General features: G+C 39.4%; 1 protein-coding gene across 4 annotated transcripts in view; it reads right to left on the reverse strand.

Moving 5' to 3' along the window:
- Positions 1-9,804: 9,804 nt before the first annotated feature.
- LOC109405206 (lethal(2) giant larvae protein) overlaps positions 9,805-24,613 on the reverse strand; it is a 91,235-nt gene continuing 76,426 nt past the window's right edge. For all 4 annotated transcript variants that reach the window (XM_019678219.3, XM_062842753.1, XM_019678220.3 and 1 more), the window contains 6 exons: positions 24,101-24,561; positions 23,838-23,983; positions 12,128-12,457; positions 11,609-12,063; positions 11,316-11,424; positions 9,805-11,199 (listed from right to left, as the gene is read on the reverse strand). In XM_019678219.3, coding sequence (XP_019533764.3) covers positions 11,007-11,199; positions 11,316-11,424; positions 11,609-12,063; positions 12,128-12,457; positions 23,838-23,983; positions 24,101-24,561 — 1,694 coding nt within the window. In that variant the 3' untranslated portion in view covers positions 9,805-11,006. The remainder of the gene's footprint in view (positions 11,200-11,315; positions 11,425-11,608; positions 12,064-12,127; positions 12,458-23,837; positions 23,984-24,100; positions 24,562-24,613) is intronic.

Consider the following 24,613-nt stretch of genomic DNA (forward strand, 5'->3'; position numbering starts at 1 on the left):
GAATTCCCGGGGGAATCTCGGAAGGAATTCCCGGGGGAATCTCGGAAGGAATTCCCGGGGGAATCTCGGAAGGAATTCCCGGGGGAATCTCGGAAGGAATTCCCGGGGGAATCTCGGAAGGAATTCCCGGGGGAATCTCGGAAGGAATTCCCGGGGGAATCTCGGAAGGAATTCCCGGGGGAATCTCGGAAGGAATTCCCGGGGGAATCTCGGAAGGAATTCCCGGGGGAATCTCGGAAGGAATTCCCGGGGGAATCTCGGAAGGAATTCCCGGGGGAATCTCGGAAGGAATTCCCGGGGGAATCTCGGAAGGAATTCCCGGGGGAATCTCGGAAGGAATTCCCGGGGGAATCTCGGAAGGAATTCCCGGGGGAATCTCGGAAGGAATTCCCGGGGGAATCTCGGAAGGAATTCCCGGGGGAATCTCGGAAGGAATTCCCGGGGGAATCTCGGAAGGAATTCCCGGGGGAATCTCGGAAGGAATTCCCGGGGGAATCTCGGAAGGAATTCCCGGGGGAATCTCGGAAGGAATTCCCGGGGGAATCTCGGAAGGAATTCCCGGGGGAATCTCGGAAGGAATTCCCGGGGGAATCTCGGAAGGAATTCCCGGGGGAATCTCGGAAGGAATTCCCGGGGGAATCTCGGAAGGAATTCCCGGGGGAATCTCGGAAGGAATTCCCGGGGGAATCTCGGAAGGAATTCCCGGGGGAATCTCGGAAGGAATTCCCGGGGGAATCTCGGAAGGAATTCACGGGGGAATCTCGGAAGGAATTCACGGGGGAATCTCGGAAGGAATTCCCGGGGGAATCTCGGAAGGAATTCCCGGGAGAATCTCGGAAGGAATTCCCGGGGGAATCTCGGAAGGAATTCCCAGGGGAATCTCGGAAGGAATTCCCGGGGGAATCTCGGAAGGAATTCCCGGGGGAATCTCGGAAGGAATTCCCGGGGGAATCTCGGAAGGAATTCCCGGGGGAATCTCGGAAGGAATTCCCGGGGGAATCTCGGAAGGAATTCCCGGGGGAATCTCGGAAGGAATTCCCGGGGGAATCTCGGAAGGAATTCCCGGGGGAATCTCGGAAGGAATTCCCGGGGGAATCTCGGAAGGAATTCCCGGGGGAATCTCGGAAGGAATTCCCGGGGGAATCTCGGAAGGAATTCCCGGGGGAATCTCGGAAGGAATTCCCGGGGGAATCTCGGAAGGAATTCCCGGGGGAATCTCGGAAGGAATTCCCGGGGGAATCTCGGAAGGAATTCCCGGGGGAATCTCGGAAGGAATTCCCCGGGGAATCTCGGAAGGAATTCCCGGAGGAATCTCGGAAGGAATTCCCGGAGGAATCTCGGAAGGAATTCCCGGGGAAATCTCGGAAGGAATTCCCGGGGGAATCTCGGAAGGAATTCCCGGGGGAATCTCGGAAGGAATTCCCGGGGGAATCTCGGAAGGAATTCCCGGGGGAATCTCGGAAGGAATTCCCGGGGGGATCTCGGAAGGAATTCCCGGGGGAATCTCGGAAGGAATTCCCGGCGGAATCTCGGAAGGAATGCCCGGGGGAATCTCGGAAGGAATTCCCGGGGGAATGTCGGAAGGAATTCCCGGGGAAATCTCGGAAGGAATACTAAGGGGAATCCCAGAAGAAATTCCTGGATGAATCCCCGAGGACATCCCTGAGGGAATTCCAGGAGTTCTTCTAGATTTCTAGAAGAATCCCTGAGGGAATTCCTGGAGGATTATTCCAAGGAATTCCACGAGGATTTTCCGAAACAAAACATTCATAAGGGTGCTCCGAAGGAATTCCTGACGAAATTTCTAGAAAAATTCTTGAATGATCTTCAGGACGAACCCCAGACAGAACGGTATCTCCTGGAGTTTTTTAAGGGATTTCTTAAGGTGAAACATCAAGAAATCCCATTGCAATTTTGCATACAAACTTTATAGGCACAAATCTGACGAACGAAGCATCGAACCAAGCCGTGCTTGTTTATCCTGTCTTTGCTCACTTGCAAAAAGAGGTAGCTTTTCCAAATCGAGCGGATTTGTTTACGAATTTTAAAGATCGTTGCTCTTGAAAACGCGAGTAGGGGTCCAAGTCAGCCATTGTGGCAGCCATATTTGTATTCTCTGATGTTTATCCTTAAGGCGAAACTGGATCCATTTCCTCACTTTTTGGTTTTCGATTTTTTATAAAATAACGATGCAATATTTTCAAAATCGGTTTTCGTGCACATGCAGAGTATGGATCAAGGTATCTCCTGAATTCCTGGTGGAAAATGTTTTTCGTTTTTGCAGAAACCATTTTTAAACAAAATAACACAAAAAAATAAAAATAGGGTCTCCAGTTAGCCTAGTGGTTAAGGCTATGGATCGCCAATCCGGAGACGGCGGGTTCGATTCCCGTTCCGGTCGGGAAAATTTTCTCGACTCCCTGGGCATAGTGTATCATTGTACTTGCCTCACAATATACAAATTCATGCAATGGCAGGCAAAGAAAGCCCTTCAATTAATAACTGTGGAAGTGCTCATAGAACACTAAGTTGAAGCGAGGCAGGCCAAGTCCCAGTGGGGACGTAGAGCCATAAAGAAGAAGAAGAACACAAAAAAATGGTTTCCGTAAAAATGGAAAACATTTTCCACCACAAAAAAATTCAGAAGATACCTTGATCCATACTCTACATGTGCACGAAAACCGATTTTGGAAATATTGCTTCGTTATTTAATAAAAAATCAAAAACCAAAAAAAATGAGGAAATCCTTCCAGTTTCGCCTTAAGACAATCCTCTAGGGATTTCTTGGAAATTCCTTCAGATTCCTGAAAGAATTCTTCAGTAATTCTCGCGCAATTTTCGGAAGAACTTCTGAAACATCCCTGGAGGACTATTGGAACAAATTCTGCAGGGATCTCTAAAGACAACCCAGGATATTTTCCTGATGGAAACGCAAAAGAAAATTTCTTAACAAAACCTTGTTGAAATTTCTACAGAAATCACTGAAACAATTTCTCAAAGAATTCTTGGAGAAACATTGGGAAAAGTTTCCGAAGCAATCCTATAGGATTTTTTGAAATACAGGTCGAAATCGATTAACCGAAGTCGGGTTTCGAAATTTTCCAAACATATATTTGAGGAAAGGATCAGTAACCAGTCCAAAGCTTTGTACGGCATTCCGTCTCCCAGATATTAGTTTGGAAAGCATCAGAACCCAACTCCGGATAATCGAGAATGTTCCTTCCGATCTAAAGTGGACTGTGATGTTCTAGTTTTTCGGCATTCCACCCTTTCGCTTTCGATACTAAAATCAAGCGCGACCGGTTCACTTGAATGATTGTACAGAATTTGTTTTCATTCATGTTTTTGTGGAGAGATACATGGGTTGGGTAGAAACGTGTTTCGGCACAGAAGGTGCTTGAGATGTTCATGTTTGAGGATTGTTCATTTTATTAGTAATCGAACAGAGTCCGAACTGTATTGGTATATAAAGAATGGGACACGTTTGGTGTAGTACTAGAATTGTAGTAATGAGCTGAATTTTAGTATGGTGAGAAGGTCATTTCTCCGTTTCTGCAAAGAAATGGTGCAAAAAGCGTGGGTATTATGATTCCTTGCCTAATTTGATGCTGTTTGAGCAAAACTTTGGATAACTATGTTGTTTATGTTGCAAGAAATGGAGAAAACAACACACCTGTTACCCAAAGTTTTGCTCAAACAGCATCAAATTAGGCAAGGAATCATAATACCCACGCTTTTTGCACCATTTCATTGCAGAAACGGAGAATTGACCTTCTCACCATACTAAAATTCAGCTCATTACTACAAATCTAGTACTTCACCGATCTGTCCTATTGTAACGGTCTACGAACTGGTTGATAACAATAGACTTGTAAAAAAATTTGGAACAACCATGGAAGAATCTTTGAAGGAATCCCGTGCTGAAATTCCAAAAAAAACAGTCCTTAAAATTCTGAAGAAGCATCTGGAGAAAAAAATATCTCCTCAAAGTAATTTCCGAAGGAATCCTAGCAGGAATTTCTGAAAGAAACCTTGAAGGAATTTCTGAAGCAATTCTGAAGAAATCCTAGGGAAATTCTTGAAGGAATCCCAGTAAGAATTTCTTAAGAATTTCCTGGAAAAACTTCTAGGGAAACCCTTGGAGGAATAGTTGGAAAAAAAATAATGAAGAATTTATAGGAAAATCCCTCGAGAATCCTTTAATAAAACCGTTAGAGGATTTTCTGTCAGTATTCTTGGAGAAATTGGTGAACGAATTTCTGAAAAAAGTCCAAAATACCTGGAGAAACCCATAGATGAGTAATTGCGTAGATCACTAAAACAGCTCTTGACATATTTCAGAAGGAGTTTCCTTAGAAATTCTTAAGAAATATTTTTGAATAAATTTCTTGAAAAATCCGTGGAGAAGTTAATGTTATTAGAGTTATTCTTAGAGAAAATACCGGATGAATTTCGGCGGCAATACATGGAGGAATATTTGGAAGAAACTCTGAAGGAATCTCTGCATAAACTCATGCTGGATTCTCTGGAGGAATTGCCGCCTGAATCACTGAAAAAAAATAATGGAAGAATCTTTAGAGAAATTCCTGCAGAAGTTTCTGGATGAGATCATGAAGAAATTTCTTTATACATTCATGTGAACATTTCAAATGGAATCCCTAGAGCCTTTCCTGAACAAATCTTTGGTGGATTTACTAAAGGAATCCTGAACGAATTTCTGGAGAAATATTTGGAAGAATTTATTAAAGAATCTTTGAAAGAATTTCTTTAGAAATTCCTTTGAAAGAAATCCCTGTACAAATTCTTAAAGGAATCCGTGGAGAAATTTCCAAAGATTTTTTTTAAATGAATTTCTAGAAGATTTTTTAAAGAATTCCTGGTTGACTTTCAGAAGGAACCCATACAATTCTACCATTTCAGAAGGAACTTAAGGAGTGTATCGTAAAGTAGTTGAAAATGTTTACAATAGCATCAAAAATAGTTTAATACAACTTTTAAGTAATTTAATTTTTGAAGATACTGTACAAATCCATGAAAAGAGAAGTAGCTTTTAACATTTTCTAAAAATGTTCTTTTAACTAGGTTTTTAACCTAGATTACTGAACGCATGTTTTTATTTTTTTGCACACCTTCAAAAAAATTGAAATTGCGAAAAAAGTTCGATAATGTTCGAAAATTGTCAACTTTTTTGTGCAAATATAATAAGCTCCAGAATCTCCATGATATAGGCAAATTATTTTTTTCAAGAAAACTCTTCACTGAATTTAAGCGCAATTCTTAAAAATGAAAAAAAGCCATTTTTGGGAACCCCTTTTTTCTATGCTCCTCCAAATCAAGTTTTCGCAAATAAAAAATAGGTACATAAAATGAAAAATTCGCATTTTTTTAAATAGGGTATGTTTTTTAATTTAAGTAAGTTAGAGCAAAAAATAGAATTTTTTGCAATTTCTCATCGTAATAGGCTGTTTTACCTCACGCAAATCTGTCAGGAAAAGGCCTACTTTCCCACACTAAATAAGCAGTGCTGTAATGGTTCATTACAGCACTGATTTGCGTTGCGTAATGAACCATTACAGCACTGTATTCAATTTTGATCAACTTCTTGATGCTTTCTGGACGCAGTTTTGGAAATTTGTGACAACTGCACTGCATAATTTGCTATGATCAAACTTTCTTAAACATGGCTATGAACATCAGTATGCAGTTTGATCAAAAAGTTTTGTTAAAAACTATCCTCAAGTGGTAATTTATGAAATTGCAAAAAACGTTGTACGCAACTCGGTGCAGAACTCGACTTTTACAGCACTCATCGTAATTATCCAACTCGGCAAGCCTCGTTGGATAAATGTACGACTCGTGCTGTAAAAATCTTCATTCTGCACCTTGTTGCGTAAACTACTATTATAACCTTTCAAGATATTAGAAGCAGAACTTCAAAGTTTTACCAAAAAATAGACGTTTTTTGGAGTGGACCATTTTGTAGATATAGCAGATTTTTCTATCGAAAATATGAATTTTGAAAGTCGGTGTTGAATGATATGTTATGTGTACATAACTGTTAACAAGCATCACTATTCTCCAAATTTTTTATCATACAAATTTTATTCGTAACAGATTTTTGAAATGTTGAAAAATCTTAACAAAATTGCATTTTGTGCAGATTTTTATTTTGTGAGGTGTATTCATTAAACTATATTTTCAATAATACTAAACATTCCAAATGTTTCCATGCTGAACTAAACTTAACTATATTGTGAAGATTTCATAGAAGAACCTAAATGAACAGACCAACCCAGCTTCGAGATAGAGCATCCTGAACATTTTCAACTACTTTCCGATACACTCCTTATACCAAATCTAAATTTCCTTAGGCTTGGAATCCTTGGATAAATTTATGGAGAAATCTAAAAAGGAAATTTCCTAAATAATTCCTGCAAGAATTTCGAAAGTAATCTTTGTAAGAATTGCTGAAGGAGTCAGTGGGAGATTGTCTAAAGAAAACATAGGAGAAATTTCTGGAGATACCTTGGATTTTCTTGAAAAAAAATCGTCTTTAAAAGCATTTCGGAAGGAATCCGTTGGTGATTTCCTGAAAGAATCCTCGTATAGACTCCTGAAAAAAAAATCTATGGAAGATTTTCTGAAGAAACACCTGGAGGATTTTTGGATTAATTTCTGAAGATGTTCATAAGAAACTAAAAACTGTAGAAAATTTCCTAATGATTGTTCGATAGATTTTTTAAAGAGTTCTGTTGTAGTGATTATACTACTGTTTGGTGAAACTGGCAGCACTGGAACTCTAAATAGTTAGCATGGTGTCTGGTATGGAAAACTGATAGTAGTTTACGAGGTATTTTATAGTTAAGTTGTTGGGAAATGAAACCATTCTCTCTCTCTTCTCTCTTCTTGGCGTAACGTCCTCACTGGGACAAAGCCTGCTTCTCAGTTTAGTGTTCTTTGAGCACTTCCACAGTTATTAACTGAGAGCTTCCTCTGCCAATGACCATTTTTCATGCGTATATCGTGTGGCAGGCACGAAGATACTCTATGCCCAAGGAAGTCAAGGAAATTTCCTTTACGAAAAGATCCTGGACCGACCGGGAATCGAACCCGTCTCCCTCAGCATGGTCATGCTGAATACCCGTGCGTTTACCGCCTCGGCTATATGGGCCCTATGAAACCATCGCGGATGTAAAAATTAAAATGTAAGTTTTATACCCGATATACGTATTTCCCGGAAACCGGTTCTGGTGGTTCCGGGATCCATTCATCAACAAGCGACACCTCAAATTTCATGGTTTTTCGAGATTCTTCATTCTAAGCTGTTTTTGCTTTACTCCTGCAATTCATACAGTGACTCCTCCAAGAATTCCTCTAGGAATGACTCTATCGATTCAGATGCTTCCAGGGATTTCTTCATGGATTCCTACCGAATTCTTCTAGGGATTCTTCAAGAAATTTCAATTGAGATTTCTTCAGGAATTCCTAGTGGGATTATTCAAGACCATCTTTCTGGGATCTTCCCAGAACTTCGTTCGGTGATTCTTCCAGAAAATTTCCATGCGATTCCTCCAGAAGTTCCTATTTACATTCCTCCGTGAATTCTAGCAACTCCTGCTGAGGTTCTTCCAGCAAATTCTGTTAGAACTCCTTCACGAGTTCTAACTGTGGTACCTTCAGGTATACTACAAGGGATTCCTCTAAAGATTTCTTCAAACTTTCTTGCTGGGATTCTTCGATGATTTTCCTAGGGATTTTTTCAAGGATTTTTCCCGGATTTCCTCCTGAGATTTTATCCAGTGGTTCTTCCAAAATTACCTCATGAGATTTCTCCAGGGACTGTTGATCTTCTTCTATGAAATCCAGCTCAAGCAATTCTTATTAGCAATCCTTCAGAAATTCTAATTGTGGTACTTCCACGAATGCTTTTATGGACTTCTCCTGGCATACCAACTTGCTGCAATACTTTCGGTAAATCTTCTCGAGATTCCTCCAGAAATGCCATAACTCCTGCGATTCCATCGGAAAATCCTTATCTGCATGAGACAATTATGCTGAGAACGGCAGTATAGACAGAGATCAGAACATTGGCTAGGATATCCTATCCTGTAGTCGAAAATATTCGCCTGCGATTATCCAGTGCCACGAGTTCAAGAAACAACAGAACCAATTCAATACCTAACGCTTGTCAGCCGAAGGGATTGCTGCAAGGTGCTGTGCAAAGAAGCTAGACAACAGGATAGGAGAGACCAATGGATCTGGATATGTCAACAGTTTATGGGGGATTATCTATGAAACAGTGACAACAATAGCCCAAGATGTGATATGTACCGTTCAGCGACGCCAACGTAATGGTTGGTTTGACGAGGACTGCCAACGATTAGCAAACGAAAACAATGCCGCTAGCAGTCGAATGGAAGTGGCCGATCCACCACAGTTAAAAAACGGCAGCACCAAGAGAGTGTCATTTCTGAAGCGCGGGAAAATATGGACAGAAACGATATGCAGAGGTTTTATGCAACTGTCAATGGCGCGCGGCACAAGACTGCGCCAGTACATGAGGAGCACATTGGAAGGAATTTTGCTGACAAACAAAACTATTGTGGCAGTCAGGTGGAATAATTAGTTGAATGGTAGCTATGAAGGAGCACCTAGGAACAGGATTAACATAGTGGATGACGGTCAAGCAATCAGTGGAACCGCCAACACTAGATGAGGTGAAGAAGGCCCTTTGGGAGCTGAAAAGCAGTAAGGCTGTTGGGAAGGGCGTGGTCCCGGTCGAACTTTTTGAGCAAGGAAGCGCGCAGCTACATTAATCAATCCACCAGATTTTTGTAAAGGTTCACAGTATAAGACACTGTCGCGTGTCCTGTTCAACAAACTGGAACCTCTTGCTTGAGGAGTCCTTCGTAGGCGAATACCAGGCTGGTTATCGTGCAAGCCGACGGATCAAATGTTTAACCCTTGTACAAGCCCTAGTAAGATGTTGGGGTCAACATGACCCAGACAGGCACCCTGAATGTATTCTATTCCAGTGTGGTGTGCCAGAATGTCAGAACATGGTTTACCGGTGAAACTAATTAGGCTGATACGCGCAACGCTGGACGAATTAAAATCAAGTATTCGGATTGCAGACCTATCTCGTGTCTACCTCATTTGTGACCTTAGATGGATTGAAACAGGGTGATGCCCTTTAAAATTTACTGTTCAACATTGCACTCGAAGGAGCGATTAGGAGATCTGGCGTGCAGAGGAATGGCACAATCATTACACGGTCGCACATACTTCACGGCTTTGCGGACGATATTGATCTCATCGGCATCGATCGCAGGGCAGTGTGGAGGAAGGTTAAGCTCCTCTGAAGAGACAGACAGCAAGGATAGGCTTGACGATTAACTCTACCAAGACTAAGTACATGATTGCGAGTAGAGACAGAGGCAGACCTAGTGGTGTTCATGCTGAGGTAGTGATCGATGGGGATATGTTAGAAGTTGTTGAAGATTTGCGGCTGTGAATGGGACTGATTGTGGTTGCTCTCTACGGAGGTGTGAATATTGAAGGAGGTAGACCGAAACTGTTTTGGAGTTTTTGAGCGCAAAGTGCTACAATTAATTCTCGGTGGGAAACAATAAGTGTGACCGACGTAGATAGCTCGGCGTAAGAGGAAAGTTACTTAGCCAACAAGGTATCAAGATAAAGTAAAAAGCGGTTTGATTCCTGATTCCGGCCTGACGTTGGTAATGAAGTAAAATTGGAGGATCGTTCGAATTGTTTTAGCACACAACAAACTCTGCTATACGCCACTTTATACATCACTTAACATAAAAAGACATATTTATTCATCTACTCTGCTCGTTTGTATGTTTTTAAGGTTTACTTAACCGTAAGTATAGTACTCTCTCTTTTTCGTTTACGCATGTAAATTGCATCAAAAAATACGACTACAACTATATATAACCGAAGGAGGCTCTCGCTTCGTTCAAGTATGTAATACATTATATAAATACCAATCGCTATGCCTTAAAAATGTGTTTCGCCCTCATTTCGTTTTGTCCCTCCGTCCAGAATTTTCGTTGCTTCCCGAAAACGTCCATTAGAGGAGGGAGCACTAGTTAGTAATACTTTGTAGGATCGATCTCGTTTTTCGAATTTTTACGAAGAATACGCGTGCGCGCTTGGCTTGGCTTATCGGGAGGGATGAAGGATTAAAATACATTCGGAAATCTTGCATCATACGGCGGGCAGACTGTGGGTTCTCCGTACCGTTGCATTCGTGTTCATATCTCTAAATAAACTAACATTAATACGACCTTCTGTAAGCGACCCATTTTTTTTTTAATTAACGATTCACAGTTCGAACAAATCTTTTCATCTTCGGTAGAATTCATGTTTAAAAAATTCGAAGAAGGCAACGCAAAGGCAGTTTGTCTCCTGTATAATATGGTTTTGTTTGTGTAATGTTTTCTTCTGTGAATGTAGCTTTTGAAGGTATCTCTATTCTAATGTTTTTGCATTATCACACGACGGTTTCGATCGAAAGATGAAATGGGATTTTGTCTTCTGTTCGTTGCTTAAATGCACGCTTTTGAATATTCGTCGGACCAGAAGTTGATGAAGTGTGGAGGCGGTCAAGCCCATCCAAGTAGGCTTGCAACAGAGCCTTGTTTTGACGTGGCCTACCACGTTTCTTTTTTTGTGTAAAAATTTAAATAAATTGGAAAATATCACACGGACGCGTCGTGAACATTCCGAAAAGAATATAATAAAATACTTACCTTTCTACTGCTAAATAGCAAATGTCTGTTGCGTTAAAAGTGATAATCGCAAATATTAATAAACTAGCTCAAACTTAAACACAACGACAACAATCGTCCGCCTCCTGTTGTATCTATCCTCTTGGCGGTTTGTCGATCGTTCTTTATCCATAGTTGCTCAGCTTCGTTACGTCGTGTCATATCTTACTAACTGCATGCTTTGATTATCGATTCGGTTCGGTTCGGTTCACTTTAGAATTGACTCTCCTTTCGGAGCAGGGACACAGTCGTTCCACCGGCAGCACCGCCTCCGGTCGAGACGGTTTTGGTGCTCTCGGTCTTGGTGGTCGAATTGTGCTCTCCGTTGACGTGACTGGTTCCGTGCTTAACCGTGGTGATGACCGATTTGATGATCACCGAGTTGGAGGCCGTTTCCGTGGAATCGCTGCAAAAAAGCGTGAATTAGTCTTGTAAAATGATGGCTGACTTTGATGTTAAGATGAACTCACAACACCAAAATCAGTAACTTTTTGTCACAGAGAAAAATGATATTTTACATACCCGATGTGCTTCAAATCTTTGATGTTAGAAGAATTGAGAGTGGTCACGTCGGTGGTTTTGGCGGAGGAAGCTACGTTGTTTGAATGCGTACTCAGCACCGAAAGTCGTCCTAAGAAACAGTGATTCAATCAGAAAAATCGTAGACTTAAACGTTTGTATCGAGATCAAAGAATCATATGATATTCATGACATTTCACAGATTTGCGATAGTCGACGCAAAAGACTCAGTTATTTCCAAGTTTCAATCCCTTTTTCCCCATAGTGGAATACACCTTCCCCTCTATGTAACTTACCGACGATCTCCTCGGTGGTGGTCGAACAAAGCGTCGTGGTCGTCGAGTTCAGATGATCACGAACCGAGTCAATGGTAATGTCGCCGATCGAGCTGGTAATGGTCTCGTTGGCGGCTTTGTTGGGAGAAGCGTCATCTCCGCTGCCGACGCCGTTGGTTAGACCATCTCCGGAACCGGTTCCGTTGATGGCCGTCACCACTACCGACAAGGGTGAGGAAGCATCAACCGATCTCGCAGCAGCGATGGGTTCCTCATTTTCCGGTGTTACAGCAGTTTCTTCTGCTTCAACTGCCTGCTCTGTCTCTTCCTGTTCGACTTGAGACCAATCTTCCAGCTCGATGTAACCGGTCGGGGAAACAATCTTCGACGTGGACAATGTGATTCGCTGCACCTCAGACGAAGACATCATGTACAGAGCTTCTCCATGGTTCGTGAAGCAAAGCGAAGAGATACCACTGGAAACATTAAGGAACGGTTTAGTAAAACAACCTCAACAGAATGATATCGTTTAATCCTTACTTGATATCTTCCCTTCGGACGGCTGCCGCGTTCAGTTGCCGCTTCAGTTCCGGAATCGATAGGACCAAACAATCGCCAAGATTCGTCAGACAGAGCAGACTGATCTCGTAGTGCTTCATAACTTCGGGAACCGGAGCCGCCTGTTCCGCGGGGTTTGCATTCAGTGCTTCGGCTGATGGAGAACCAGATGCTGGGGCAGGTTCCGCAGCAGGAGCTGTTGGTGATGCTGCTGGAGGAGCAGGTGATCGTGGTCCAGTTTTGGATGGGCTGGCTTGTGGATGTGACGCCGGCAGGGTGCACATGAATGTCGCGAAAGCTATACGGCGAACCCTAAAATTTAAGTGTACATTTAGAATATGATGTACTATTTTGGCCACTGGCCATTCACTATTTTGAAATATGACCTCAGATGGCAACACTGGTCGATCTACAAAAGACCGTCCATTACCTAGGGCTGCTGCTAGTTATCTAGTTAAGTTTCAATCTATCTCGGTAACGAAAGCAGATAGAAAAGTGTCGTCTTCGGCAAAGTTGTTCAGAAGGACAAGAATATTCCAGCGATTCAACGAATTAGTTGGCGATTTCACCGCTAGGTGGCGCTTATAATCCAGTAACGTTTTAGACTTCTCTATCTCGGAACGAAAGCAGATAGAAATTTGTCGTCTTCGGCAAAGTTGTTCAGAATGACGAGCACATTCTGGCGATTCTTCAATTAGTTGGCGATTGCGCCGCTAGGTGGCGCTAGTAATCAAATAAAGTTTTATATTTCTCTTTTTCGATAACGGAAGCAGATGAAAATGTGTCGTGTTCAGCAAAGTTGTTCAGAGCGACAAGAGCATTTTGGCGATTCTTTAATTAGTTGGAAAATGCGCCTCTAGGTGGCACTACCCAACTAACATTTATTGTGAATGTAAACGTCAACAAAGCGTCCTCAATACGGCTTGATGCTGAGTTACTGTGTTGTACATATAGATGGAAGCTTCTATGCAAGCCCTATACCAATGAATCTGGCGAACTTAATCAGCATGTATATGCTGTGCGAGAAGCTTCTATGCCACCAAGTCATAGCTCTTTTCTCGGCTCCTATGTAACCACTAACTGAAAAACATTTTGAGAAGGCGCTTTTTCAGCCTTTTCGCAGTTGTTAAATAATAGTTATACGGCATCCCCAAATTAAACGGTTAAATATAATTAGGTTATGGATATCGTGACGCAATACATGTGGAACTGGAATTATCACTTTTAAAATTGAATAATTAAAGTACTTGCCGCTATTTGGAATCGAACTCCCGATCTCCGTATCCACTGGTCCCGATGATGTCCTCGCTGCCACACTGCTATATATAAATAACATAGAAAATAGCCCGTTTTGTTTTACTTCAGACAAGGCTTCATAATTGTGCCACAAGAAACCTTACCCAACTTCATCTTGCTGCAAAAGCTTGTGAAACGTCAAACGCAATAATGTTTACATTGAACAAGCTGTGTGATTGCGCCAACAGATTCTTCTTCACAACTTCTAGCTGAAAGAGTGTTCTTTAAACGGCTACGAAGCGCTGCTGTTTTGTGTTTTGGCAACATTACAAAACGTACTGTATAAAAGCAGCTGTTGTAGTGGCTGGGACTTACTCGATTTGCACATCTTCCGGCAAATCTACCGGCATTGAATTAAAGTGCAATAAAAGCAACCCAAATAATTTCACAGCACATACATGGATAGCTGTAAAGAATTTGTGTAGTAGCTATATATCCCGCTTAAAGTTTGTTTTGACAATAATGTTTATATCCGACAAGCCGTGTTGGTATAAACCAACAGTTTCTTTATTACAGCTTCTAACCGTAATGAAATCGCATAACGGCCTTTAAAGCGCTGCTGGTTTGGGGATTTGTCAGTATAATGAATTGTACTGTATAGTAGCAGCTGTTTTGTTAGTGGGGACTCCTATTCGATGTGTTCAAGTTTTCACATCTTCCGGGAAATCTCCCGGAGTTGGAATAGGGTGGAGTAAAGGCAGCCCCAGTGACAAGTAATGGATTTCTGAAAACCGAGTTTGGTAGCTGTATGGTGCTTGTTTTGCAGTCGTGTATTAGCTTATGATTTATATTTGACTAGCTTTCCTTTTATTCAGCGTTGACTGCTTTTACTCGATGGTTACACAACAGAAAGCAAATGACTGAAGCTTATAGCGCTGAAAATGTTAGTTGGGATACTATATGCTAGTTTATCTTTTCTATGAGTTCAGCAAAGTTTGAGTACTGACCAAGGGCTATCACGTGTGGGCCACTGGTCATTCACTGTTTTGAAATATGACCTCAGATGGCAACACTGGTCGAGCTACAAAAGACCGTCCATTACCTGGGGCTATTGCTAGTTATCTAGTTAAGTTTCAGCAGAAGGACGAGAACATTCTGGCGGTTCTTCAATTAGTTGGCTTCAATTAGCCGCTAGGTGGCGCTTATAATCCAATAATGTTTTAGATGTCTCTATCTTGGTAACGAAAGCGTTTTCAGCAAAGTTGTACAGAGCGACAAAAGTATTCTGGCGATTCTTTAATTAGTTGGCAACTGCGCCGCTAGGTGCCGCTAGTTACCTGGTAAGGTTTTAGACTCTATCTTGGTTACGAAAGCAGATAGAAAAGTGACAACTTCAGCAAAGTTGTTCAGAGCGACAAGAGCATTCTGGCTATTATTTAATTAGTTGGAAAATGCACCGCTAGGTGGCGCTAGTTCTCAAGTAAAGTTTTAGACTTCTCTATCTGGGTAGCGAAAGCAGATAGAAAAGTGTCGTCTTCGACAAAGTTGTTCAGAAGTACAAGAATATTCTTCAATTAGTAGGCGATTTCGCCGCTAGGTGGCGCTTACAATCCAGTAATGCTTTAGACTTCTCTATCGCGGTAACGATATAGAAAACGCGGTAACAGATAGAAAAGTGAGTTCTTAAGCAAAATTGTTCAGAAGGACAAGAGCATTCCGGCGATTATTCAATTAGTTGGCGATTTCGCCGCTAGGTTGCACTTACAATCCAGAAATGTTTTAGACTTCTCTATCTCGGTAACGAAAGCAGATAGAAATGTGTCGTCTTCGGCGCTAGTTCTCAAGTAAAGTTTTAGGCTTCTCTATTTCGTAACGAAAGCAGATAGAAATGTGCCGTCCTCGGCAAAATTGTTCAGAAGGACAAGAACATTCTGGCGATTCTTCAATTAGTTGACAATTGCGTCGCTAGGTGGCGCTAGTAATCAAGTAAAGCTTTAGATTTCTCTTTCCCGGTAACGGAAGCAGGTGGAAAAGTGTCGGGTTAGGCAAAGTTGTTCAGAAGGACAAGAATATTCTAGCGATACACCAATTATTTGACGATTTCGCCGCTAGTTGGCGTTTATAATGCAGTAAAGTTTTAGACTTCTCTATCTCGGTAACGAAAGCAGATAGAAAAGTGTCGTCTTCGGCAAAGTTGTTCAGAAGGATAAGAACATTCTGGCGATTTTTCTATTGTTTGGTGAGTATTAGGCTTCTTTATCTTGGGACCCAGAGCAGAAAGAAATGTGTCATCTTCGGCACAATTTTTCAGAATGACAAGATCATTCTGGTGATTGACCAATTGGTTATGTTACATGTCCAAACGCCCGAATGATAAATACCCGAAAGTAAAAAACGCCCGAACGTAACAGATGCCCAAACACACTAATAACCTTGAAAACACTTTTCTGAAATCAGTGAGGAGAAATATCAATAAATCCTATTTCAATTTTTCATACAAATTTTAGAGGCACAAACATGACGAACAAAGCATCAAACTACGCTGCATTTGTTTATCCTGGCTTGGCCCACTTGCAAAAAAGAGGCAGGTAATCCAAATCAGACGCATTTGTTTACGAATTTTCAAGTTCAGTGCTAATAAAAACGTGAGTAGGAGTTGAAGTCGGCAAATGTGGCAGCCATAGTTGTATTAAAAAAATGTTTCACCTTAAGGCGTCGGCTTAAGGTGTGTTTTATCACCTTATTAAATCGGAAATAGTTTTAGTGTGAAGGTTGGGTGGTTGCCTATGTTAAGTAATCCTACAGGGGCTTTCAGGAGTACTTTTGGGCAGTGGCGTAGCTTTTCGATTTTTTTGCTTTAGTATGAAAAATAAGTGCAATCAACGTATTCCAACGATTTCATCAAGTTTTTCTTTCCAAGTATTCTTTGAAGGGTTTCCGCAAGAGTTCCTTCGGGCAAGGTATATATTTACCTTGCCTTCGGGAATATGTATTACGATTTATCAAGCAGTTACTTCAAAGACTTCTACAAAAAATCCTCTAAGATTTACTGGATTGCTTCAGAAATTCTTCTAAGTATTGATTTTGGAATGCTTGAATTGATTCCTTCAGGAACACCTCCAAGAATTTCTTCAGGAATTTCTTTAAAAAATATCAATCCTTCAAATATTCCTTCAAGGATTACTTTTTTTGTGAATTCCTTCAAGCATTCCTTCAGAAATACCTCTTCGGATCCCTTCATAAAGTCCTTCAAGGATTATGTCATGAAGTCCTTTAACGAAACCATCAGATGAACCTTAAGGAATTTCTCCAAGGATTCGTTTAGAGACTTCTCCAAGAAGGAATATTGCAGGAGTTCCTCATGGAAAATATCCATGATGAATTTCTGAGATCATGCTTGCTCAGGTATGGCTCCTGAATGGATCCTTGTGAGATTTTCTAAAGGAATTTTGGAGGAATGACTGAAAGAATCTTTGTAGAAATGCTTGCAGGAATTTTTAAAGGAATCCTCTAAGAGTCTTCTAGATGAACTCTAAGATGTATTCGGAAAAAAAATCATTGGGTATGAAGTAGTAGTAGAAGTACTATGAGGAATAACGTAAAGGATTCCTGAAGTAACATTTAAAAGCAAAGGGATTTTTGGAAGAATTAACTATGAAATGGGTATATTATTTTTCATAGAAATCAACGGCATAAACGCCTAAGAATTCCTCTCAAATTCGTTGATGCAAATAAAAAAAAATTAAAGAATTATTATAAATTTCCGTGGAGAAATTTCTGGGGGAATTTTTGTAACACCCCTTGAGTGAATGTGTACAGGAATCCTTTAGGGATGAATGTGTTCATCCTTGTGGCATTATCTGAAGGAAAACTTTGAGAAATCCATGAAAAAATCTTGGAAACGTAGCTTGGAAAAATCCTTGGAGAAAAAGATTAAGCCTTTACTGGAATTTCTGCAAGGATTCATGAACGAATTGTGAAAGAGAAATTGAAAAAAAAAATGCCTAAGGAATCTTTGGACGATTTAATAGTCATTATTGAAAGAATTTCTGAAGATATCTTTGAAATGCTTGAACAATGCTTCGTAAGAAATTCTTGAAAGGAATTCAAGAAAAACCATTTGAGGCATTTCAAAATGAACCCTTGCAGAAACACCTGAAAACAAATCTTGAAGGAGTTCCCAAAGGATTCCTCTGAGAAATTTGCTCAAGGGATCATATGGGGTAGCCCCAAAGGAATCGTTTCATGAAATCTTAAAAAAAAACTCTTTATCAAATTCTTGGGAATACATTATACTGAAGAAATTGCTTCAGAAACACTTGGAGGAGTTTCCGAAGCAATCGCTGTAGCAACTTTCAAAGCAAATCTTGGAGAAATTTGTAAAGAAGCCCTTGAAGTGGTTCCGAGATGAATCGTAAAAGATATCTAAGAAAAAGTTCTTGGAGTTTCTCAGTTGGAAAAATGTTTGATAAAAACGTTAGAAAAAATCGTGAAGGAAATCCGGATGAAAATGGTATTATCGCCAAGTGAATCAATAGATGGAAATCTTGGAAAAATACCTAAAGAATTTATTGAAAGAATTCCAATAACATTTCTTGAACGAATTTCTGTGAGAATTCTTGAAAAAAATCTTGCATTTTTTATTAGAATTTTCATTTGGAAATTTCTTTAGGATCTTTTTCAGTAATTACTTTGGAAATCCGTGTAAGAATTCGTTAAGGAATATCTTTGAAAATTTATTTGAAAACTCTTTCATCAGATACTCTGAAAATTTTCTTCGCAAAATGGGTTTGGGAATTCCTAAATACTTTTTTTCTGAATACATTCTTCATTATTTTTAAATAAATTCTTTGGTAATTCATTTGAAAATTACATCAATTATTGTGTTCGCAATTCCTTTGGTAGCAAGTTACAAGTTTCATTTCTGTTACAAGTTTCATTGAAAACTCCTATGGCAATTCTTTTGGGAAATTGTTAGGCAATTCCTTTATAAACTTCTTTAATCAGTTCTCGACAATGCTTTATACGGAAATTTCTTTGGAAATTCCATTTACAACTACTCTTCGTTTTTTTAGCAAAGTCTTTACAAATTTTTCTAGCCATTTTTATTGGATTTGATCCGAAATTTCCTATAAGATTATTGTTGGGGTTTTCTTGGACATTTTTTGAAAACTATTTCGGCCATTCCTTTGAAATTTGGTTCGGAAATTTTTGGACAATATTCAAAATTAATTTAACTATTTAATATAACTTTGAAATTTGGTTCGGAAATTTTTGGACAATATTCAAAATTAATTTAACTATTTAATATAACTAACAATTACTTGTGTAATTCTTTCGAAAGTTACTTTCGTAATTCATTCGGCAGGTCCTTTGAAAATTCCTTAGTTAATTCGTTTGTAAACTGAGGCGGCAATTTTAGAAAATTACTGTAGTAGTTCCTCGGAAAATTCCTATGGTAATTCCTCGGGAAATTTCATTTAATAATTCCTTACGGAATTCCGTCTATTGGTACTTTTGAAATTCTATAAGATACACTCTTGCGAATTAAAAAAAAATCCAAAAATCTAAGCGAGTTCACAACAATTTCTTAAGAAAGCCAGTAGATTTTTTTGGGGGAATTTCTGTGAGAATGCTTGAAAAAATTCTTACATTTTCAGTTGAATATTTGGAGATATCGCAAAAGAATTATTGGATAAACTATTAAAGAAATGTTTGGAAAAATTGCTGAAGGAAATTCGGGAAGAATTTCGAAAGGCCTCTTTGAAGGAATTCCTTTAGAATTTTGAACAGAACCTTGGTAGAAATCTTGAAGCCCAAAAGTAATCCTCTGTAGAGCTCTTGGAGAAATTATTGAATAAATTAAGCAAGGAATGCTTCATCCGATTTATGAAACCTTCGCAGAGGTTCCTAACAAGATCTTTAAAGAAACTCCGAAAGATTTTTTTGAAGAAATATTTGAGAAAACCTTGTAAAAAATCCCGTAGGAATTCTTGAAGCGATTCCTGAAGAATTGGATTGGAAGGTGAATATTCTATATGAAGAAAGTGGCAAAACGGTCTTAGGAGGAGTTCTTGGAGAAACTTCTGAAGAAATTATTTGATTTTATCTCATCAAATCAGGTATCTGTTCAAGTGTAGAATTAGTATAAGTTAAAATACACAGAAACAAAAATTTATAAAAGGGTATCTGTTCCTTTACTATATAAGCATATATACTCCTGTTTTCATTCTACTGAAAACAAAGGAATAAAACGCTTGTTTGTTAGAAGTGGCACGAATGATAACAAACATTACGTAATCAATCAGTGCCGGAATCGCTTTGTTTTCGAATAAGATGAATTTGGGATTGTAAGTTTACTAAGGCACGTTGACCCTACCAGGAATCCACAAAGATTTTTTTAAACTAATTTTCGGAGGAATTTCTGAAGAAATCATTAATAAAACCTGGAGAAATTTTTGACTGAGATGGCTCGATGGAAACTTAGGATGGTTTTTCAAAAGGTTTTTCGAAAGTACGTTTAAGGAGTCTTATAAAAAGTCGCAATAGAAATTTTTAGAAGAATTCCTAGAGGTATGCTAGCAAAAATTTCTGGAGGAATCCTTGGGGAAACTCCTAGAGTAGATGGATATTTCAGAATTTGCGGGAAGATATCCGGAAGGATTTTTGGAAGAAAATCCTACAGAAGTTCCTCTAAGAATGTTCTTGGAGGATTTTTTTTTAATTATTATCTAATGGATTCTTTGGAAATTTCTTGATGGATAAATTCTAGTACAAATCTCACAATGAAACTTTAGAGAAACTGCTTGAAGGATCCTTGCAGATTTTTTTTCGAAAAAAAAAGCGTTGCAATAATTCTTGAAGGAATTTCTAAAGGAATCCTTGTAAGAAATTTTCAAGAAATCTTCAAAGGAACGCCAAGATGAGTAATGAATGCTTGAGGAAATGCCAAGATTAACCCGTGGATAAATCTATGAAGAAATGCTTGACTTCCGCGGAAAAATCATTTAAGGGATATTTAGAGGATCTCCTGAAAGAAATTATGGAGGAATGTTTGAAGAAATTCTATAAGGACTTCTCTTTCGAATTCCGGAATTCCGATGTATTTTTTTGGAAAAATATCTGGTTCCGAAAAAATCATTGCAGAATTTTTTGTAGTGTTTTTTTTTCAGAATTCCTTAAGAATTCTTTGATTTTATAGATAAATCCTCAGAGATATTATTGTTAGAATCCTTGGTGGACTTCCTGAACAAATGTTTCGAGAAATACTAGATGAAGCCTTTGCAAGAATCTTTTGAAGTACTCTGAAGTACTTTTGAAAACATCCTCGGGGACAACACTGTAAGAATTCTTGAAGAAGTGTTTAGATAAATACTGAATGACACCTTTGCATTAATCACTTGAACGATTCTTGAAGACAAATTAATATTAAAGTAACTTTTTTTTTAAAGAAAACTGTTAAACAATCTCATTGCAATGAGCGTAAGGATTTGTTTTCTAAGAATTATGTTGAAGTTTTTTTAGGAATTGCGTCAAGTAATTCTTTAGGAATTCCTTCAAAGATTGCTTTACCGTTTTCTTCAATGCATTGATGGAATTCCGGAATGTACTTATCCTTGCAGAAATCCCCGAAAAAAATATGAATGAATACAGAAAATATTCTTTAACCTTCCGTCAGTTATTTGGCCACCACTGCCAGCATCACGCTAATGCTGAGTACAAAAGTAAATATTTTTTCAACGTTTTGTACAAAATTCAACGGTGTGATCATTTGATAGTTAGAAGGATAGATTTACTATTGTAAAATATGTACATCTGTAATTTTCAGGAGGGCCTACAAATTTGGATCCGCATCGGGCCCCAAATTCCTAGCTACGCCACTGCTTTCGGGATGTCTCTCGATTCTATCTGGAGAATCTCAAATTCACTCCAGAGATGCTTTAAAAATATCTGAATATCTGCCAGCAATAACATAATTTTTGTGTCATAATGTGAAACAATGTACTTTAACATTGTCGAACATTTAATTTGCCTGTCTTATTCCGGGTCTGAGATACAGGTCGGACTCGATTATCCGGGTGCTCGATTATCCGTGATTCGATTATCCAATAAATTTGGCTCGGTAATTCACGAATCACATAATTATGTGCTTTATTTGCACAATTTCAGCTAGCATAATGCCAAAAAATGAAGGAAATTAAAAAAAAAAAACAACATGAATTATTTTTATTGTACAGATTTTTTTATTGCAAAAACCCCATTTTCAAAATATATGTCGTTGAATTTAAGCACTATAACATCACACAACATATCTTCTATGTTTACCAAAATGTTTTTGATTGAAGAACATCAACTACAATATAAAAACGTATGACTCGATTATCCGGGGTGATTTTTTTTGAGTCACTCGGATAATCGAGTTTGTATTTGTAATTTAATCAATTCATCTGACATGTTAGTCTTAATGAATAAAATTAATTAATATTACATACATTTAAACGACATTTAACGCAGATTTAATACGATTAGCGAAAAGTCTTGTCGGTTCGTTAAAAACGAAGAATTCTTGCACATCTGCAAAAGCACGAATACACGCTGAGAAGGGCTCGTTGTAATCATACACGGTTCGGCGGAAAGTTGGTTGCAGTAATGTCGAATTTCGAAGATGTACCTATGGTCGGAACACCGAAATTTAATGAAGAAACCAACCCTGGAGCATCGATTTCACTATTAAGAAGTTTTGCTACAAGTAGCGACTGCTGTACTTTTCGCTGTCGCACCAAAGTCTCCAACCCCAGTATAGTCGGCATCTGTCTGGATATGGTGGCGAGTTATCAATCAGGATCTCTCCAAGGCAAACTTCTCAAGGCTAAGCGGATGAACCGTCTCTGAATTCGTTAAATTCTTAGGCTCCACGTGACTTGGTGCGGATGCCATATGACGGAGGCATTTTCAAAATTAGAACCTATATTGAGCTTTATTCAAATCACAATGTGAAATAATGTACTGAACTCGAGGTGCACTATAACATTCGAATTGCCTATCTCACACCGGATCTGAGTTATTGAACTCTGTGTTGCCAGCAATAATATAATTTTTGTGTCGCAATGTGAAGTAATGTACATATAACATTGTCAAACATTCGAATTGATTATTTCACACCGTATCAGAGATGTTAAGCTATATGTTAATCTGTATGATCAGTGTTGTCAGAAATTTCTATGTCGCAACGTGAAGCAATTTACTGCACTAGGTGCGCTGTAACATTGTTGAACATTCGAATTGCCTATCTAACACCGGATCTGAGTTATTGAGCTCTGTTTGATTCTACTTGGTCAGTGTTGCCAGCATTAATAGCATGTTGTGTCGCAATGTGAAAAAATGTACTGTACTTGAGGGGCACTATAACATTGTCGAAATTTTAGGTTGTCTATCTCACACCATATTAGAGATATGGAGCTATAATTAAATCTGTATGATCAGTGTTGCCAGCAATAATATATTTTTGTGTCGCGATGTGAAAAAATGAATTGCGCTTGAGGTTAACTATGACATTGTCGAATATTTGAATTGCCTATCTCACACCGAATCTAAGATATTGAGTTTTATCTAAATTTGCATCGTAATTTGAAAAAATGTACTGCACTTGAGGTTTACTATGACATTGTCGAATATTCGAATGGTCTATCTCACACTAGAACTGTGATATTGATCTATATTTGAATCTGAATGACCAGTGTTGCCAGTTACTCCAAGAATTCTGAGTTAGTAAATGACGTCAAAAATTCCTGTTTTAAAATGACGCTTAAGATGCCACTTGACTTCTACATTATCTTAGCTGAACAATCGAATTCGATATATTATCTCAAAACCGTGTTGATCGATGTTTGACATTATGCAGTGTTGCGAGTTGCAGAGATAATTTTGAAGAAATTTTCTTTTACAGAGACAAGTACATAAGGTAAATCTAGATGACTTGCTGATAATATGTTACGTTACTTCAAACTCCATTGAACATGAACACCATCCAAATTGTAATGAATCACATATTCAGATTTTTATTTACAGTTCAGCAGTGTTGCCAGCTTCGTTTTATTCTATGCAACATGAAAGAGCGTCAAATATCCCAAATGGAGGATAACGTGCTTCTGAAGCCAACCTTCTGATTCCTGACCTGATATATTGCAGTGCAACCATTCGTATGTATATATTCAGCAAGATATGATTCTATTTGAACAGTGTTGCCATCTAACATAAGCAATCATCAGGAGCTGTTGCTATTTGATGTCCTTTCGAACTTTACTGAACATCACATGTGCATATTTAGAAAACTATTCAAGATTTAGAGCAATGATTGAAATGGATGTTAATCTAAATTTTGGACGTAAAAAAGTGGATGTAAATCAATTCTGCGTAAAATAAACGGACGTAAAATAAGGTTATATATTGTACTAACCTTGCTCCTTCGTGCGCCGTTAGTTTGTACTTGTTGACCGGCTTCAGCTGTGGCAGGGAGAACACCTTGAACTGTTCCTCGGATGCGATGAGAACCTTGTGTGGGCCAGGTCCCGGCTTCGACTGGAACTCTAATGGAACTCCATGCTACAACAAGGAAGAAGAACGAATGATTATTTGCCGGTTATAATAAATATGTAGTCCAATTTCCCGGATATCATTAACTAAATCAAGTTGTTTGAGTCGGTTGCGTCGGTCACTCACCTGATCGAACAGAGAAATAGCAATGACCGGTGCCCGGTGCTTCAGCTGGATCTCCTTAGCCAGCACGCCGGTGATGGGTTTCGGTGGCGGAACATCTCCTCCGTCGACGTTAGCTTCGTTGTTCTGGACCGGTGGTTGCGGTTGCTGCCGTGGCGGTACATTCAGGATGAACACCGACACACAACTGGAGTTCGTCCCGGACCACAGTGTTGCACTGGTGTGCTGTTGGTTGGTCAGATAGGTCTGCGCAAAGGTCAGACACCGGACCATTGAACCCATTCCATCGTCCACTGGGCGAGCTTCAATCTGCCGCTCAACGGGCCGAGCTTCGGCCGGGGTTGTTGCCTGAGCACTTGGGTTGTTCCGCGTGGAACGTCCCTTACGCAACCGACGGAATGACTCGCGGAGGGTTTTCTTGAACGATTTACGGCGGGATAGGGTTTCACCTGCGCCGGTGAGATCTGGGTGGGAAGAGAAAAAAGGCAAAATATAGATAGATGTTCATAAAGATAA

Source organism: Aedes albopictus, chromosome 1 (assembly GCF_035046485.1).
Source record: "Aedes albopictus strain Foshan chromosome 1, AalbF5, whole genome shotgun sequence".
NCBI classification, from domain to species: Eukaryota; Metazoa; Arthropoda; class Insecta; order Diptera; family Culicidae; genus Aedes; species Aedes albopictus.